Source organism: Cutaneotrichosporon cavernicola, assembly GCF_030864355.1.
Source record: "Cutaneotrichosporon cavernicola HIS019 DNA, chromosome: 1".
Taxonomy (NCBI): Eukaryota; Fungi; Basidiomycota; class Tremellomycetes; order Trichosporonales; family Trichosporonaceae; genus Cutaneotrichosporon; species Cutaneotrichosporon cavernicola.
The window spans coordinates 2,512,014-2,527,972 of record NC_083393.1 but is presented as its reverse complement, the minus strand read 5'-3'; the positions used below and the strand labels follow the sequence as shown (position 1 = coordinate 2,527,972).

Sequence of the window (15,959 nt, the reverse complement as noted above, 5' to 3'; positions counted from 1 at the left end):
TGATAGCCGATGTTGTTCTTGACATCGCTACAACGGCGAACATCATGCTGATGGTAATTCTGATCGTTATGGCCGTAACTAGTGGACGGTTTATGCGTGAACTTTGCAGATGCGGAAAGGAGCAGCGATGAGTAGCCGGTTGTTATCAGAGGTTTGTGCGGTGGAGCCCAATCCACGTCACTTTCACCTCCACTCAACAACAATCAAAAACAACCACTCTCGCCACTACCACAACCTTGTCATCCACCCATAAACCCCAAAATGAGCCGGGACGACCACCGGCGCCGGCGCTGGGGCTCGCGCCCAGACTCCCCCGACCGGCGATGGGGCGGTCGGGACACATACCACGGCCAGCCGCACGACACCTACTATGCTCATGGTCATCGGCATGACTACGAGCGACCAGGCCCGTCGCGTACCACCCGCGACGCGAGAGACTACGATCACCTGTCCATCGAACAAGTCGAGGTGCTATCACAGTATGTTTCCTATAGAAGAGACTGATGACAGAGCCCTTACATCGGTGATCCAGCGTTCTGGGAAACGCCATGTCGCGCGAGCTGTCGCCGAGCGGCTGGCCAAGTTTGGTGGCGAGAATGCCGATGACGCGAGGCGTCGGTTAGAGGTCGCTGAGGAAGAGGTTCGGAGTGGTATGGGGGAGTTGCAGACTGCTTTGGTGGGGGTGTTGCGGGCTATACGTGGTGGAGGTGGGAGGGAAGGGGAGGTGGAGGCGATTTGGGCGCGCGTTGAACGACTGGAACGGGGTCTCGACGAACAACGACGGTCACGGCCTCCACGGCGGCGGTCGCCTTCGCCACCCCGACGCGAGCCTTCGCCGGCCCGGTCTTTGCTCGATAAGGGAAAGGGCAAGGAAGTCGCGCCCACGAAGAAGGACCAGGACGGCGAGGTCTCGGTCACCGACTCGAGACGGGGACGCGCGCGCGCCCTCTTGGAAGAGGTGTTGCGCCGCCTCGAGGAGGTCGAGGAAAAGGCTGATACCGCCATCCAGTCGTACCAGCTAGTCGCTGACGACTTATCTGTCCTCGATACGGACATCGTCCTCCAGAGCGACCAGATCGAGGAGCTGGACCGCCTCGTACACAAGCGCAGGCGTACCCGCGAGCCGCAGTCGGTCAAGGCGCCGGCGGAACCGGAGAGTAGAGGGGAGGCGGATATGGATATCGACAGCAGCAATGAGGGGGAGGTACGGGAGGTTGAGAGGCCTGAGAGACCCTCGTCACCTATAACGCTCGTCATACCCGCGATTCCCAAACCTGCCGATCCTGGGTCTGCCGGTCCCAGTTCTGCTGACCCCAATTCCGGCGGCCCAGGACTCGAGGATGAAATGGCGCAGCTGCGCGAGCAGATGGCCGCGATGGAGTGGCGCATCAACGAGATGCAGGCCAGCGTCGCAACAACGGAGGCGGCGGATACGGACAAGCCCGGCGAGGTACCTGAGCCAGCAAGGCGCGAACTATCGGTTCCGCCGAACCAGGCGGCCCTCTCACCGACAGCGATGTTTGAGGCACTCACCAACATCCGTCAAACATTACGCGACATGTCCAAGAACCTCGAGAGCCTCAAGTCACGTGTGGACGCGTTTACAAAGGTGGACGTGCAGGCTATTATCGAGTCTGAGCGTGCACAAGTCCAGACGGCCGTACAGAACCTCCTCGACTCAAAGTATCAGGAGGTCATCGCGGCCACCGAGGAGGTGGTGACAGCCAAGATCGACGAGCACATTTCGCGGATGGTGCCGGTGGTCGTCACGCGCGAGATCCACGCCCCTACTGCAAAGTCTCCCAACGTCGCCAGCCCGAAGAGTAAGCAGAGCGTACCGCCGCCGAGCGCGAATTCCGCACCCCAGTCTCCCACGGTGCCGTTACAGCAGCGCCTGAGTGTTTCCACCAACCATCCAGTACGGTTATCTGATGGGAGGCGCTGACCCAGTAGAGACTAGCGCTGCGCATGAGCGAGGGAAGCGAGCAGCGACCCGCTCAACAGACGATGCAGCATAGCCAACAGAGCCCTGCACTACAACCCAACGAGCAGCAAGCGTTACACCGAGTCCAGCAGCATGCGGCTCTGGTGCACGCCCAGCATACGCGGGACGCTGCGTCGAGCTCGCAAAACCCCACGTCCTTGCCTCCGCAGCAACACTCTGCGCTGGTAGAGCAATCACAAAATCCGAACTTGTCCGACGAGCAGAAGCTGGGACTGCACAACGCGGTGCAGGCGCAAGCTCAGCAACTCGCATACCAGCAGCAGCAGCAGCAGCAGCAACAACAGCAACAACAGGCATCACAACGCCCTCCAAGTACTACCGAGACCACCGACAGTGGCAACGGCCACGGGAGCAACAGTGTGCACTCCACCCCCGAATTTATTGGCATGACGCTACCTCCGCAGCACGCAATGCCGCAAGTAAGTACCTCCTCCTTGTCGGCGGTGGTTTCGGCGGCCTCGAACAACAACCCTAATGTGAGCCCGGCCCTGCGGACCGTCCGTATCCCGACACCGCGCGAGCTGGCGGCGTCGGGAATCACGCCCGACGCCATCCTCGCGTCCAACATGTCCGCCTCGTACAAGCAGCTTGTTCTCCAGCAGTTCGGCCCGACGTGGATGGAGCGGCTCCAGACAATGGAGCAGCAGCAGTGGGCGCAGCATGCGGCGCAGGAAGGCCAGCAGCAATTCCAGCGGGTCCCACCGCAGGCAGGGCAATTATCTCCTCAACAGCAACTCGCGCAGCCCATGGGCATCCACCCGCCTCCTCCCCCGTGATAACATGCAACATCTATTGAGTGCACACTATCATGGGCGTAGAGTGCATGTCACGCAACGGCTGAGTGTGAGCTGAACAGCTTAGCATCGCGTACGGAACAGCTGCCATTCATGTAACCGGAAGGCCGGACAGTAGCTCTTGTCACTGGCCTCCTGCTCAACCGACACGAGGCTACTGGCCGTTTGAAGCGACATAAACCATAAGCCCGATCAGAGTCAGACAATTCATGCCGAGTTGGGAATGTCACTCGTTGCAGAACCGCGACAGGCCATGAGCGCGCAGCGATATCCATCCAGTCATCAAGCCTCAGAGGTGCGATAGGACATGCGACAGCTTGCGTGCTCACACTTGCTCACACTTCCCGCTGCATATTCTAAGAGACCATGAGAGTAGCTGGAGCCGCGGCAGACATCTTGGGCTCTTGTGCACCCTAGCCTAGCGGACATCGCCGCCTTGGAACCAACCTGTCATGTTACCAGCTTGATCGGGCCAGCGGTGCGGAGCAATCGAGCTACCGAGCTGACTCACACTCGTGTGAGGAACCTGAGCCGTATGACTCGGGATGCAATAGTCACCAACTTGGGCGACAAGTGAACGTGAAACATCGTTGTACTTATATGCCCACTTTATGGAGGTTGTGGCGTTTGTGGGCGAGTGCTCCGTTTGGGAATCGAAGAGCACGTGGTTCTGCAAATGGCGCACCCAAAGGCCCAAAACAACAATTGGACAAAACGAACGTGCGTTGCAGCTGCATCGTAAACCAACAACAAGTGGTTCTGACTTCCCATGTGTCCCCGTGTGGTCCCTCGCCGTTACTCACCCTCTCCCCTCCTTCCTCTCCTAACTCTCTCTGTCCTTGACCGCTGTGCAGCTGTCCAATTTAATGATAAGCGCATTACCGTGTTTGGTTCAGCCGTTGGGTTCGTCGGCCTGGTCTGTGGAGATCCCCTGAGTTACTCGAGTTATTGGACTCGAGTCAGTGCTGAGTGGTCTCGCGATCATGTGTGTGGTGATGGCTTGTGACATGTGTTGCCTATACTTGATGTTAGAGCGGGTTGATAGATCCGACATGGTCCACAAGGTCTAATATCCCAAGACATGCCGACGATCTCACGACTCAAACGAAAGGCTACGTTGACCGCTTGTGAATGACCTATCGAATCCCAAACTACACAAAAGTGTCACCCAGTCAGATCAGATCGCCACTCTCCTATTCTCTTCCTTCTCCATCAACATCTCCATCATACAGCACATATACACGTTCGTGCTGCGTCTCTGCTCTGCAGTTGCGGCCCCTATCCAGACTGGATTCGGCAAGCTGGGTTCCGGCAAAGAACTGGCGAGTGCGCTCGCGCGACTGGTTGGGTCGTCTGACCGGCCCTCGTGCGTTCGGGCACACGACGCACGTTTGAACTTGGACCTCGGAATCTCTGGCCACGTCCAACCCCCTCACTCTCACACGACCCGACCAGTCACTACACAGATACGAGACACGATGGGCTACCTTCTTCCGCTGCCTATGCACGATACATACCTGTCGAGGTTTGCTCCGACGCTCTCGGCCCCCCCGTCTCTCAGTGCTCTCGGCCCAACTCCTCCAAGACCAGGCTATTACCCTTCCTCGTCTCGGTCGTACCGCCGCTCATTCTCAAACGAGTTAGACTCATACACGATGCCGCCTCCTCCGATACCACGTAAACGCAACCGCAGTGCGAGTCCAAGCTCGCCGTCCGGTGATAGCGAGTACGACCCAGTTACCAAGCCGCGAAAGGGCGGTACTGCACCCAAGGCCACGCCTGGTCACAAGCTCGGTCCGAACGGGAGACCATTGTCGCGCGAGCAGCTGCGCAGGGCCAACCACTCGCTCATTGAACGGCGACGCCGCGAGAAGATCAACGCAGCCCTATCCAACCTCCGCGGCATGGTGCCTGGCCTTGGAGAGGATAACGGCGGAAAGGGGGGCGAGTTCAAGCTCGAGGTGAGTCACATCCCCACGGGACCTGAGAGCCAGCGCCCTGGTAACAGCTAGGTCCTAGAGCGTACAGTCGAACACATGCGTGAGCTCAAGAACCGCATCGCCGACCTCGAGGCTGAGACCGAGGTCGAGGCGGCTCCAGACCACAATCGCCGTCGCCTGTCGACGACCACCGACGACTCGAGCATGGACGTCGACAGCCCGCGCGAGCGCGAGGTTGTGTACGAGCGGGAACGTGGGCACGGACGGCGCGAACGGCCATACCGCCCGTGGTACTCATCGCCCAAGCACCCGTCCTCGCCGCCCTCGCCGTCCATGACCCCTCCTGTGCGCGCCGCACCAAACCACGACCCCGACGAGACCGAGGAAGAGACCAACCTCCCGGCTCCGTTCACGCTGGCATTCCGATCCCGCTCGGACGGGTCGCACAGCTCACAGACCCGCACGTCTACATCGCACTCGACTGCCTCGCCGCATCCCCCGAGCATATCGAGTCTGCTCTCGAGCGCGCCTCCTCCCCGATCTCAGCATCAGTCACGTGCCCCGCCGCCAGACATCTGCCTCCCGTTCCCGACTCCTAGCCCGACCTCGCCCTTCCACTCGTACCCGAGCAACGCGTCGACAGCGAGCAGCGCAACCGGCCCTCCTGAGCCGTCTCCATTCCTCGCCCCGTTGCAGAACATTTCGCTGTTCGATGGCGCCCTCCCCTCTCCCCTCACCGGCCCACACAAGCTGAGCCCGCCAGAGAGGGTAGGCGAGATGAACCCCGAGGACGCGGCGCACATGCTTCTCGCCATCAGCTCGCCCGACACCCTTCGCCCCACCCACAGCTCTGGGAGCACGCCGCTCATGACCGTTCACCGTGGCCTGGAGCGCCGTCTCCCCCTCGACGCCGAGGAGTTTACGCTCGACGGCGGTATCGCGCGCTCTGGAGACGTGAATGAAGTGCGGCACCATCACCGCACTCAGGGCAAAACCGCGCGAGACATCTTGCGCATGTAAAGCAAAGGGTCCGTGTCGGTCTGTGAAACGCCTGTTGGAACAATGGCGGCTTCCAGGGATTAGGATAGGCTTCTTGTTTCAGTGTAACCTTGGATTATTGCCGTTGTATCAGTCTAGCATGAGTGGGAAGTATAGAGAGGTATAGAGTAATGAGTAAAGGGAAGCTGTAGTCATGTCTCTCGTTTTTAATAATTTTTAATGCTGCTCCGAGCCATGTTATTGAAATGTACCTTTGTCCATCCGAGAAGCAAACAAGGCCGTGACACGACCTTGATCTTCCTTGTATGTGCAGTGTATGTGCGGTGTGTGACAGATGTCTAGTTGTTGGTTCTGCCTTTGTCTCTTCTGGCTTGGGCTCGGTGGCCAGCGCGCCATTGCCTCTTAATCTTGACCACTTGACTAGAGGAGCGTGCGCGCTCAAACCTACGAGCACAAAGCCTTGGTCGATTGAGGTACGAGGGGAAACGAGGAATGTATTTGACAATGTCAGGTTGTTGAGTCGGGGTACGAGTTTCTAATATCCTAATGTTAGGGTGAAAGTATTCGAGTTGATTAAGGATTATTTACTGTGGCGTCGGGTTGAGCACTGATCGCTTCGAGGCCAGTAAACCCTCTCACTCACTCACTCGCCTTCCTCACTCAAATCATCAAAGGGAAGAATACTGCTTCTTCCACATGCCCCGCCTTACATCCTTACCGCCTTGCCTCGTTAGGCCTCGAGGTCGGCCACCCTCACACCCACCCTCACCCTCACTCACTTACCTCTATCCAGTTCCACACCGGCCTCGACTCTCCCACCTGGGCTCCAGCTCCGAAACGTACTCCTGATCACGGCCCCGGCGGCACAACCCTCACTCTCACTCTCACTCTCTCGCCCTCACCCTCACCCTCACCTTGAAGCGGTCGCAGACCGTATTACCCCACCTGCCTCGCTGTGCAGTGCCGTGTCTCATTCTCCTATCTCGTGTTGTGTCTCTAATCAACACTTGCGCGCCGCGGGGCAGCTCGCAGTCGATCCTCACCTCCTCACCTCATCACCCTTGCCCTCCCCTCCCCTCCCCCGACTCTGCACAATGACGACGGAGCGACCATGGCAGCGCTGGCTGCTCGACTTGATCACGCCCCCGAAACTTGGCGACAACATATGCGTCAGCGTGCCTCCTCTCATGTTGGAGCCTGCGCCAGACAAACACGTCGCGATCTACGCGCGCTCCGGCGTTCCCACCGACCACCTGATCAAAGCACCACCAGTAACGCCAGCTCCATCCTCGCCCGAACTGAACTCTTCTTCTCAGACCTCACCAACCGTCGAGTCGGATACACCAACAGCCGCGTCGTCGCTCGAGTCGCCCACACCTAACACGGGCACGGTCAAGCGCAGGCCAAAAGTGCTCAACAAGGTGTCGTATACGCTCGAGGACGCGATGCCTACACCGCCTGTCACACCCGCACGTGCAACCTTCCGCATCGAACGTCCGCGCCCCACTCTCGCCACACTCGAACATGCCGCTGGAAACGCGCTGTACTTTGAACAGTACTATGATGCGCTGGCGCGTGGGTTGCGCCCACGCCCGCTACGCGCCAAGCGCGCCAAAGTCGACTTTAGGAGTTTTCAAGTCGGGCGCGTCATCGGACAGGGCGCGTTCGGCGTCGTATACATCGCCCACGATATTCGCCGGAATGGGATAGTCGCTATCAAACAACTCCGCAAGACAGAGTAAGTTCCGCAGGTGGCTGAGCTGACCCCAGTCTCCTCCGGATGGGCCAGGAAGGCCATGTCTGCGCCGAGAAGGACCTGCTGAGCACCGCGACGAGCATGCAGGGCGTGCGCTGGATACCGTCGCTGCACTGTGCGTTCCAGGACAGGGACCACCTCTTCCTTGTGCTCGAGTACATGGGCGGTGGTGACCTGCTAACGCTGCTCATGGCGCGCGGCTGTCTCCCAGAGAACGAGATGCGGTTCTATGCTGCCGAGATGGTTCTTGCGCTCCACCAGGTCCACAAGCTCGGGTACATCCATCGCGACGTCAAGCCCGACAACTTTCTGTTCAATCACCAGGGCCATATACGGGTAGCTGATTTTGGTCTCGCCACCGACTTGCACTGGTCCCACGACTCGAGCTACTACGAGCACCAGCGTCGGGCCGTTCTGAAACGACACGGTATTCCTCTTGCGCGTCCAGCATTCGGGAATCGGCGGAGACGAATCGAGCCCGCACCAAACGCGCCACCAGGATGGGCAGACAAGTCCAAGCTCCTCAGCTGGCGCAAGCAGCGCCGCCGCATGGCATACACGATCTGCGGAACAAACTCGTACATGGCGCCAGAGGTAATACGCGGCGTGGGGTACGGGTTCGGCGCAGACTGGTGGGGTCTGGGTATCATCGGTGAGGGAGACAAGAAGCAGTAACAGTGCTGATATCAGTGTACGAAGCGCTTTATGGTTCGGTGCCATTTATGGGCAACTCGCGCGAAGCAGCGCGCCAGAAGATCCTGGACTGGAAGCAAAATCTCAAGTTTCCTCGGTCGCCACGCTCGTCAGTGCTCGCCATTGACTTTATCAGGAAACTCCTGTGCGAGCCAGAGGACAGGCTCGGGTATATCCCCCAGTCTAAGCGGCGTGGCTCGTTCTCAGCCGTGCCACTTCTGGACGAGCCGCCACTGGGAAGCGATGGCGTCGAGCAGTTGATGAATCACCCGTGGTTCTTCGGCATTGACTGGGACACACTGCACGAGCAGATGCCGCCATATCAGCCCAATCTCGAGACGCCAGACGACACACAACACTTTGACGACGATATCCCAAATGAGCCGCTCGCACCAGCCAACTCGGCACTTGACCTTCGTGATCCACTCCTCGGTAACCCGGCATACGGCCCGCAGGTCATGGCGATCCGCAAGGAGTGAGTATTCTTTAGTACTAGCTGACCCAAGACTCGCATTCAAGGGTTGGACGTTCCGCTCGCCGACGAGCTACGACGAGCCGCCAGACGAGGTGTACACCGAGCCTTCGGCGTCCACGCGGTACGCGGACAGCGTTGAGCTAGGTTACGCTAGTGACGGGGACTCGTTTACTCGCCGCAATGAGCGCGAGCAGGAGAACGAGCACGAGGACGAGGTGGTGCTCTCCGACGACGACGATCCAGACTACGAGCCCTACCCGCGCCCATACCACGAGAGCAGGCAGTACCCGACCTACGGGCGGTTATACGAGGGCGCGCCTCGGCCGCGGGTCAAGAGTGCCTTCGCGATCCGATCCCCTGAACCAACATCTGACTCGGGGTACGGGTCCGAGGAACAGCGGTATGCGACTGACGGAGAGCTATACGGCCGCTTCAGCGAGAGTACGGACAGTTTGACACTCGAGCGCGAGTTCGATCGCCTCGGTGAGCTCGTTAAGTGGCAGGAGATTGTCAAGGATAGCGTGGCGGCTGAGGCAGCACTCGCGGCTGCTGCTGCTGCTGCGGCACAGTGGAAACGTCTCAGTGAAATGGACGGAGAGAGTCTAGGAGAGGGGACGCCGCGCGCTAGTGAGGCGACAGTGCGCGCGTCACAGAGACTCAAGAAAGCTTTGAAGGCGAGAGTTTCGCGTGTGGCGTCGTAGATGTAAACAGTGTAGGAGAGGAGATAATGACGATCGTAAAGTGTACGTTAGGAGTCGCGAATACATATTGGCATGCACGCATTCTCGCAGGGGCGATTGCACCTTATCTGGTTGCAGTGGTCTCATTTGGCGGAGACGGCAGTCCTGTATTCTATTCTTTCCGGCGCCACGTCCAGTGCAACTTGGCAAATACCTGTGCCATACAAGTACGAGTACGCTGACGGCATGCTGGGTAGCTCTCCTTCTCTGGACCATCTCACTCCCCTGCTAGCCTCCTGCAACAGCTGATGACATGGATCGCAGACACTTTGCGCGCTGGGTTTAACTTCCAGCTACGCGCGGGCTCACACCAAATCCTCTAGGCCTCACCAACCACGCACAAAGCACACCCAGCCAACTAATGATGCAGCATCTCCATCACCGTACAAGTCCCGTCTACATGTGTGTGTCGAGTCGATTAACCCGACTTGCCTGCGGGCTGCTGGTTCCTGTGCGTGTCAGCGCGAGTTCAAATGCGCATGAAAAGGAGTGGATCAGATAGGAGCGAAAGACTAAGATGGAATTGTGTCGATCATGATAGGTCTGATTGAACTATGCGTGATTTCATATATCATCCCGAACAGGAGATTGGGTCGCGACACTTACATGGAGCGCTTGCCACCGGGAGTGAGAGTGACGTTGACGAAGCGGCTAATGTACTGTGCGCGCTTCTCTGTGGGGTTAGCTTTGGTCGCTGAGTGGTGGGAGCGGGCAATGGGCGGCGAAAACCCGGGGACGACGACATCGCCAGAGTTTCGAGGTAACGAGCGGAGTCGGACAGAGAGGGGGCAGGATGTTCGAGATGCTGCGCAGAAATCTGCGCTGTTTGCGGCAAACACGCGTCGTGTCTGGCAGACTTTGCCATCCATCCCAGCCATCCGCCCACAGGTGCTCAGCGTCCTGAAAGTGGTCGTCTCGCAATGTCTTCGTCGTCGCCTAGTCGTGCCGTCCATGCCCGCTTGCATGCTACTCACTGGCACGGCCCTTGACCGCCTTCTTCTTCTCCTGCTTCTCGACCTTAGGAGTCTGGGCGTCAGCGCGGTTCTCGCCACCTCCGTCTTCCTCGAGCTCCTCTTCTCCTTCCTCTCCGCGCAGGGCATGTGCACGCGCACGCGCAGACGAACAATCTGGAGGGTGCCACTAGCCGACGCGAGCCCATGGCCATCCCTCGCCACCCATCTCCTTCCAAGGCCCATCTCCCTCCTCCGAGCAATCCGAAGCGATATTCACCTGCGACTTGACCTTACCGGCACGCGCGAGAGAGCCGTGGACCTTACCCATTTTGACTGATATCAGTTATCGTCCTCGTCGCTGCCTTCGGTCGTACTCACCTGGTTGATGTGGATAAGACACTTGGACTGCAGATTCAGAGGGTTTGGCACGGGAGCTGTTGAACCAAAATCCCGCGGAGTTTGGACATTGTGGCTTCACGGAATGAATACTTCCGTCTCTATTCCTGCCCCACTCCAACGGACGGAGATGTCCGGTAACCACTCGCCTCCACCAACTCGACCGGTCGGCTTAGCCGGCCAAACATATGTCGTTTAACATATGTCGTGCCGATACCCCTACTCAATCGACTCTAGACTCTAGATTATACACCTGTCCATGGTCCTGCGCGCCATGCCTCGCACCATCGCATATCTCGGTCCGGCGGGAACGTACGGCGAGCAGGCTGCTAATCACTTTGCTCGCCGGCTCGGCGGGGGGATCAACCTGCGTCCATGCGATACCATTGGAGGTGAGTTGCTACTCGGGGCAGGCTATCTGGGCCCCTTACGCTGAATCTGTGATCGAGGAGCTAACACTAGACGTTTATGCTGCATCCAAGGCGTGTGACTATGCTGTCCTCCCACTCGAGAACACTCTGCAAGGCGTCGTGCTAGAGACGGTCGACGCGCTCCTCTCCCCGCTTGCGGACCCCGCATTCCCGGCCATGGAGTACCTGTACCCACCGACGCCCGATGCTTTGGCATCACAGGGAGGCGTCGCATCACCGACGGCGCCTGAGCAGCCGCACATCGTCGCGGACACGACGCTCTCCATCAGCCACCAGCTCGTGGGGCTGAGGGGTTCGCGTCTCGAGGATATCCGATATGTTCGATCGCATGAGCAGGCGCTGGGCCAGTGCAGCGCCTGGCTGGATAACTACCTCCCTCATGCCGAGCGCGTACCGTGGCCTTCAACGGCAGGCGCTCTGACCAGCGTGTTGGCACAGGGAGATAAAAGTGGGGCCGCCATCTGCTCACGGGCGGCGGTCGAGCGCGAAGGCAGCCGCGTCAACGTGCTTGCTGAGGGCGTACAGGGCGTCAAGAGTGAGTGTTACCGGGATAAATGGAGAATGACACAGGCGGTTAAAGGACGCATTACGAGATCATCTTGCTGATGGAAGACAACTTCACTCGTTTCCTCCTCCTCTCGCGCGAGGCACCAGCACCGCCCCCTGCCGACGCCCACAAAATCGCGTTCTACGCCCTTCGCGACATTGGCTCGATCGGCGCCATCTCCCACTTCGGCCCAGCTTTGTCCATTCACCAACGACCCGCGCCGCCAGGCGCCGTCGCCGGTGTGCCATTCCCGCGCTTCGCCCTCGCTGAGGTCCGCGTCAACGCTCTCGCGATGGATACGTCGGGCGCCATCCTGATGGGCTCGTTCAACCCCGAGGACGTCAACTTGTCATAGCAACACTGTAGAATCTAGACCACCGCGCACCGCGCACATCAGCACCACACGCATTGTTTGCATGAAGCGGGTATACTTTACGAACTAACGCGAACATGCAACTGAGATATAGAGGCCGATGTGGAATCGAGAATGCTAGGTAACGAGTGGGTGGGCTACATAATATGCGAGCGCAACATGGAGGCGCAAAGATGATGATGGAAATACAAGCAGATGAAGGAAAACGAGGCATGGTTTTGGGATGAGGAGCATGCGAATGGATGCCAGATGGGACGATTAACTCGTGCGGCAGCCACAGAGGTTGCTGTAGATGATAAGTGGAAGATGGGTTGGGTTGTGAGTTGGCCTACATACGCATCCCCTTGGAACGCGACCGGGCGACCTTCGCATGCTTGGTTGGGCTGGAAATAGGATCGGGAGTGGGGGCGCGGCGCTTCACGGAGCCTTTGAGGATAGCCTTGGTCGACGGGCCCACGGCCTGCTGTGGCGCCGGGGTCGTGAGAGGACCTTTAGCTGCGGAGTTAGAAATGGCACAACGGGAGCGTCGATGTACAATCAGGAGCGGTCTGCTTGGAGGCTCTGCTGCGTTTCGGAGCGGCTAGAACCTGAGAGTCGCGCTCGGCACTCTGCTTGTGAATCATGCGGCTAGGTCCGACGGCCGCGGTGTAGCAAGGCTTGGTGGCAGGAGCATTGAAGATGGCTTCGAGATCCTGTGGTAAGTGGCGATCCCACCACTTCCAGGACCCGGTGGAATGACACACTGACATTGGTGGGATCATATCCCTCGCTCTCGGAGTCAGAGACGTTCTTCACTGGGCCCTTGGACCTGCGGACACCGGGGACACCCTGGTGTGTAGGCGTGGCCTTGGGCCTGGGTTTGATGGCCGAGCTCTTGGCCGCCCCAGCCACCTTGTGCTTCTTGGCACGCGCGGACGGCTTGAGCTTGGGCTTGGGCTTTGGCTTCTGAAAATATCAGTGTGAAACGATGACATGCTCACAGTAACTTGACGGAGGACCTTGGTCTCGCCCTTGCGCTTCATCTGCTCCAGAAGGTCGAAGCGGCCACGGCGAAAGTTGTCGTGTCGGAAGCCACACGACCTCGGATCAGCGCAGCTAAGATCAAGCCTCTACTTGTCGCCACAGAAGCTGAAGCAGGTAAAGCCCCACCTGAAGTTAGCAGATTACCGTGAGTCTTCTCGAACATGTGCAGTTGGCGGACAAAGCCACCGAAGTCCTTGGCGTCGGTGATAGCTCGCATGGCTGGACATCAGCCTGGCTGGCATCACCATTCAGCAGCGCACCCTTGCTGCCCTGGAACTGATGTCAGATCGCTCACGCCCGACGACTCACCTTGCTCTTGTCGGGAATCTCTCCGCACTTGCCATCCTCAGACCAGTGGATCCACTGACGGAAGGAAATGTCGTTGATGGTGCTGCGATGGAATGAGCAACATTCCTCGAGGTGTCTCACTCCCAGAGGCCGACTTTGAATGTCTTCCGGTGGTTCTGCTTCTGTCGGCCCCTTACCTGCACAGGGCGCTTGTATTCGTCGTTGTCGAGGTTGTCCACGTATTCCCCGTCATCGTCAGTGTCAACGTCGGTTGGCTCTGGCTCTTCCAGTGAGCCGGTTAACTGTTGGTACACCTGTGAGGGGCTGTCAATCCCCGAGCTCTCCACGTTACCATAGCCCTGGACGTGATTTTTGGTGTCGCGTGTGGGCATCGAGAGTGCGGGGGAGATAAGGTCCTCGCTAACTGCATGAGTGCTGCGGAACTTGAGAGGCGCCGGAACCAGTTGGGATGAAAAGTGACGGGTGGAAGGTGACTTGGGCATGTCCGTCCAGGTCGCGGAGGAGGCCGTTGAGAAGCTGGGACTGGGTGCACGACGACTGGGAGGACCGGAGAAGTCTGGGTCTATAGGCCACGAGCTCCCGCAAGGCCGAGGAACTGAAGACGGCGGGAGATCGGACCGGGCAGGAACCTCAGAGGAAGGCAGAGGCCAATTGTCGTACTGCCCGTTAAGGTCGTCCTTGGGCTGAGTGAGGTCGTACCTGGGTTCGGCCTCGAACACGTCCGGATGAATTGGGACGTCGAAGTGGGTGGGAGTCGGCATTGCGAAGCTGCTTGAACTGGAATGGTCGGAGATGCTGGCGTAGGACGGTGGAGTGTTAAAGACGCTGTAGTCGGGCTCACCGGCCGTGTAGGGGCGTACGGCTTCAGGGCAAATAGTGGATTGTAGTGCGTCGTAGTTGGCAAAGTGGGTTGGAGACGACCAGTTTGCAAGGTTGACGAGGGTGTCAGCGGCGTGGGCGTCGCCGAAGCTCTGGGACCTGTCACCCGACGTGTCGAAGGAAGGCTGATCAGGGGCGCTTCCGGCACCGGAGAGCGTACCAAAGTCGGGGATGTGCAGGTCGAGTTCGTGGGAGATCCGGTGTGGAGACGAACCGCGGTGGCCCCGGGTTGCTAGATCGTGGTCTGGGCCGAGGAAGGGGTGCTCGAGGGAGTTGGCTGGGAAGGCGTCCATGGTGATGGCGCGCTGTGTGAGTGAAGGTTGAAGCGGCAGTAGGTGTGGTGGGGGATGGTGAGTGGGAAGATAAGCGATGGTGAGCGACTGGGGAAGGAGGGGAGGGTGGAGAATGCGAGAGAGAGAGAGAAAGAGAGAAAGAAAGAAGAGAGAGTAAGCGAGAGAGAGCGAGAGAGAGAATGTGAATGAGAATAGAAGTGATAGTTGGAAAGAAGAGGTTGTAGATTGGAGAGAGTGGGGAAGGTGGTACGAATCACTGAACGCGATGGGAGGACGCGATTCTGGGGTGGTGGGTGGATTATGGCTGAAGAGTCGGTTGCTTTGCCTAGCCTGTGAGTGGTAATTGATACAGACAGAGGCGCTGGGGGTCAGGTTGCTCGAGGTGAGCCCAAGTTGATCTCTTGGGGTAGAAGAGTAGGCCGAGTAGGCCGAGTAGTAAGTGAAGTGAATGATTTAATAGTGAAGGCAGCTCAATGAGTAGAGAGGACCGTGCGTTGTGTCAACTGTGTGGATAATCTGTCTGCCTCGCGCTTTATTTGCTTCTTCATCTACGCCCCATTTCCCATGGCCCAGGCTCTACCACTGTCCCTACGTCATCCCCATACCGGCGTCCGGCGCCGATCGTCCCCATGAGGCCGACAGTTCCAGTCGTCAGAGCCTCGATCCTAGTGGTCTCCATGAACTCTTCGCGCCACTCAGTCCACAGCCGCCAGCGATCCTATCAACAATGATCAGTACCATCAAACTAGCGTATTGGTGTACAGCGGCGTACATCGTTACGCTCGTGGCCACCGTCCCCAAGTTGAAGCGGCGCAAACCAGACCGCGGACTGATGATCGGTGCGAGGTAGAAGTGGTGCTTCTGGCGCAGATCACGCCACCGTCGGACTCTGTATTAGCTTCTCCCTTGTTACTTGCCGAACGGGGCTCGGTGTGTCATGTGTCAATGATCAGTGATGAATGGTAGTAATAGCAGCATCCGACGCAATAGTGGTGAGAATAGGTGTTGCTACGTTTTCAGATGCTCCCAACAGGATTCAACCGTGGCTTCACCCTGGCACGTGATCGGGGAGAGGTGGGAATCACGCTGGGCTGGGGCGTGTTGCCTACATTGTCTGAAGACTCGTCTGTATCCAACCAAGACGCTCCTGGACGCAAATGATCAAGTCGTCTGGAGCAAAACCACACAACGACGGAAAGCGCAGCGCGATGCGCTGGGTACAGTTCCCCGCGTGGCTGGCATGACTGGCGGTCTTTCCGACTGATCCTCTACTGATCCTCTCTTCATGAGCAACCGCCGCGGCCAGTACACGTCAGAACGCGTGACCGCCTGAGAGTCTAACTGCGTGAGAGC

The 15,959-nt window shown here is 58.6% G+C and overlaps 6 protein-coding genes across 6 annotated transcripts; 4 read left to right on the top strand and 2 right to left on the bottom strand.

Moving 5' to 3' along the window:
- Nucleotides 1-261: 261 nt before the first annotated feature.
- On the top strand, nucleotides 262-2,781 carry CcaverHIS019_0109450 (uncharacterized protein; the record flags this gene model as incomplete). Its single annotated transcript, XM_060604259.1, has 3 exons — nucleotides 262-479; nucleotides 511-1,918; nucleotides 1,954-2,781. 3 exons carry the CDS (start codon nucleotides 262-264, stop codon nucleotides 2,779-2,781), a joined length of 2,454 nt encoding a protein of 817 aa, XP_060453493.1.
- Nucleotides 2,782-4,454: 1,673 nt separating this feature from the next.
- Nucleotides 4,455-5,759, top strand: CcaverHIS019_0109440 (uncharacterized protein; the record flags this gene model as incomplete). Its single annotated transcript, XM_060604258.1, has 2 exons — nucleotides 4,455-4,760; nucleotides 4,812-5,759. 2 exons carry the CDS (start codon nucleotides 4,455-4,457, stop codon nucleotides 5,757-5,759), a joined length of 1,254 nt encoding a protein of 417 aa, XP_060453492.1.
- A 1,073-nt stretch (nucleotides 5,760-6,832) lies between these two features.
- Nucleotides 6,833-9,363, top strand: CcaverHIS019_0109430 (uncharacterized protein; the record flags this gene model as incomplete). Its single annotated transcript, XM_060604257.1, has 4 exons — nucleotides 6,833-7,476; nucleotides 7,509-8,146; nucleotides 8,185-8,662; nucleotides 8,694-9,363. 4 exons carry the CDS (start codon nucleotides 6,833-6,835, stop codon nucleotides 9,361-9,363), a joined length of 2,430 nt encoding a protein of 809 aa, XP_060453491.1.
- A 457-nt stretch (nucleotides 9,364-9,820) lies between these two features.
- Nucleotides 9,821-10,939, bottom strand: rps30a (uncharacterized protein; the record flags this gene model as incomplete). The annotated part of the gene is made up of 6 exons (XM_060604256.1): nucleotides 9,821-9,851; nucleotides 10,009-10,075; nucleotides 10,377-10,428; nucleotides 10,633-10,688; nucleotides 10,734-10,760; nucleotides 10,897-10,939. The coding sequence occupies 6 exons, from the start codon at nucleotides 10,937-10,939 to the stop codon at nucleotides 9,821-9,823; spliced, it is 276 nt and encodes a 91-aa protein (XP_060453490.1).
- An 86-nt stretch (nucleotides 10,940-11,025) lies between these two features.
- On the top strand, nucleotides 11,026-12,084 carry PHA2 (uncharacterized protein; the record flags this gene model as incomplete). Its single annotated transcript, XM_060604255.1, has 3 exons — nucleotides 11,026-11,143; nucleotides 11,214-11,717; nucleotides 11,795-12,084. 3 exons carry the CDS (start codon nucleotides 11,026-11,028, stop codon nucleotides 12,082-12,084), a joined length of 912 nt encoding a protein of 303 aa, XP_060453489.1.
- A 346-nt stretch (nucleotides 12,085-12,430) lies between these two features.
- CcaverHIS019_0109400 (uncharacterized protein) lies at nucleotides 12,431-14,606 on the bottom strand (the record flags this gene model as incomplete). Its single annotated transcript, XM_060604254.1, has 8 exons — nucleotides 12,431-12,597; nucleotides 12,638-12,794; nucleotides 12,850-13,047; nucleotides 13,083-13,182; nucleotides 13,287-13,344; nucleotides 13,386-13,401; nucleotides 13,435-13,516; nucleotides 13,555-14,606. The coding sequence occupies 8 exons, from the start codon at nucleotides 14,604-14,606 to the stop codon at nucleotides 12,431-12,433; spliced, it is 1,830 nt and encodes a 609-aa protein (XP_060453488.1).
- Nucleotides 14,607-15,959: the final 1,353 nt, after the last annotated feature.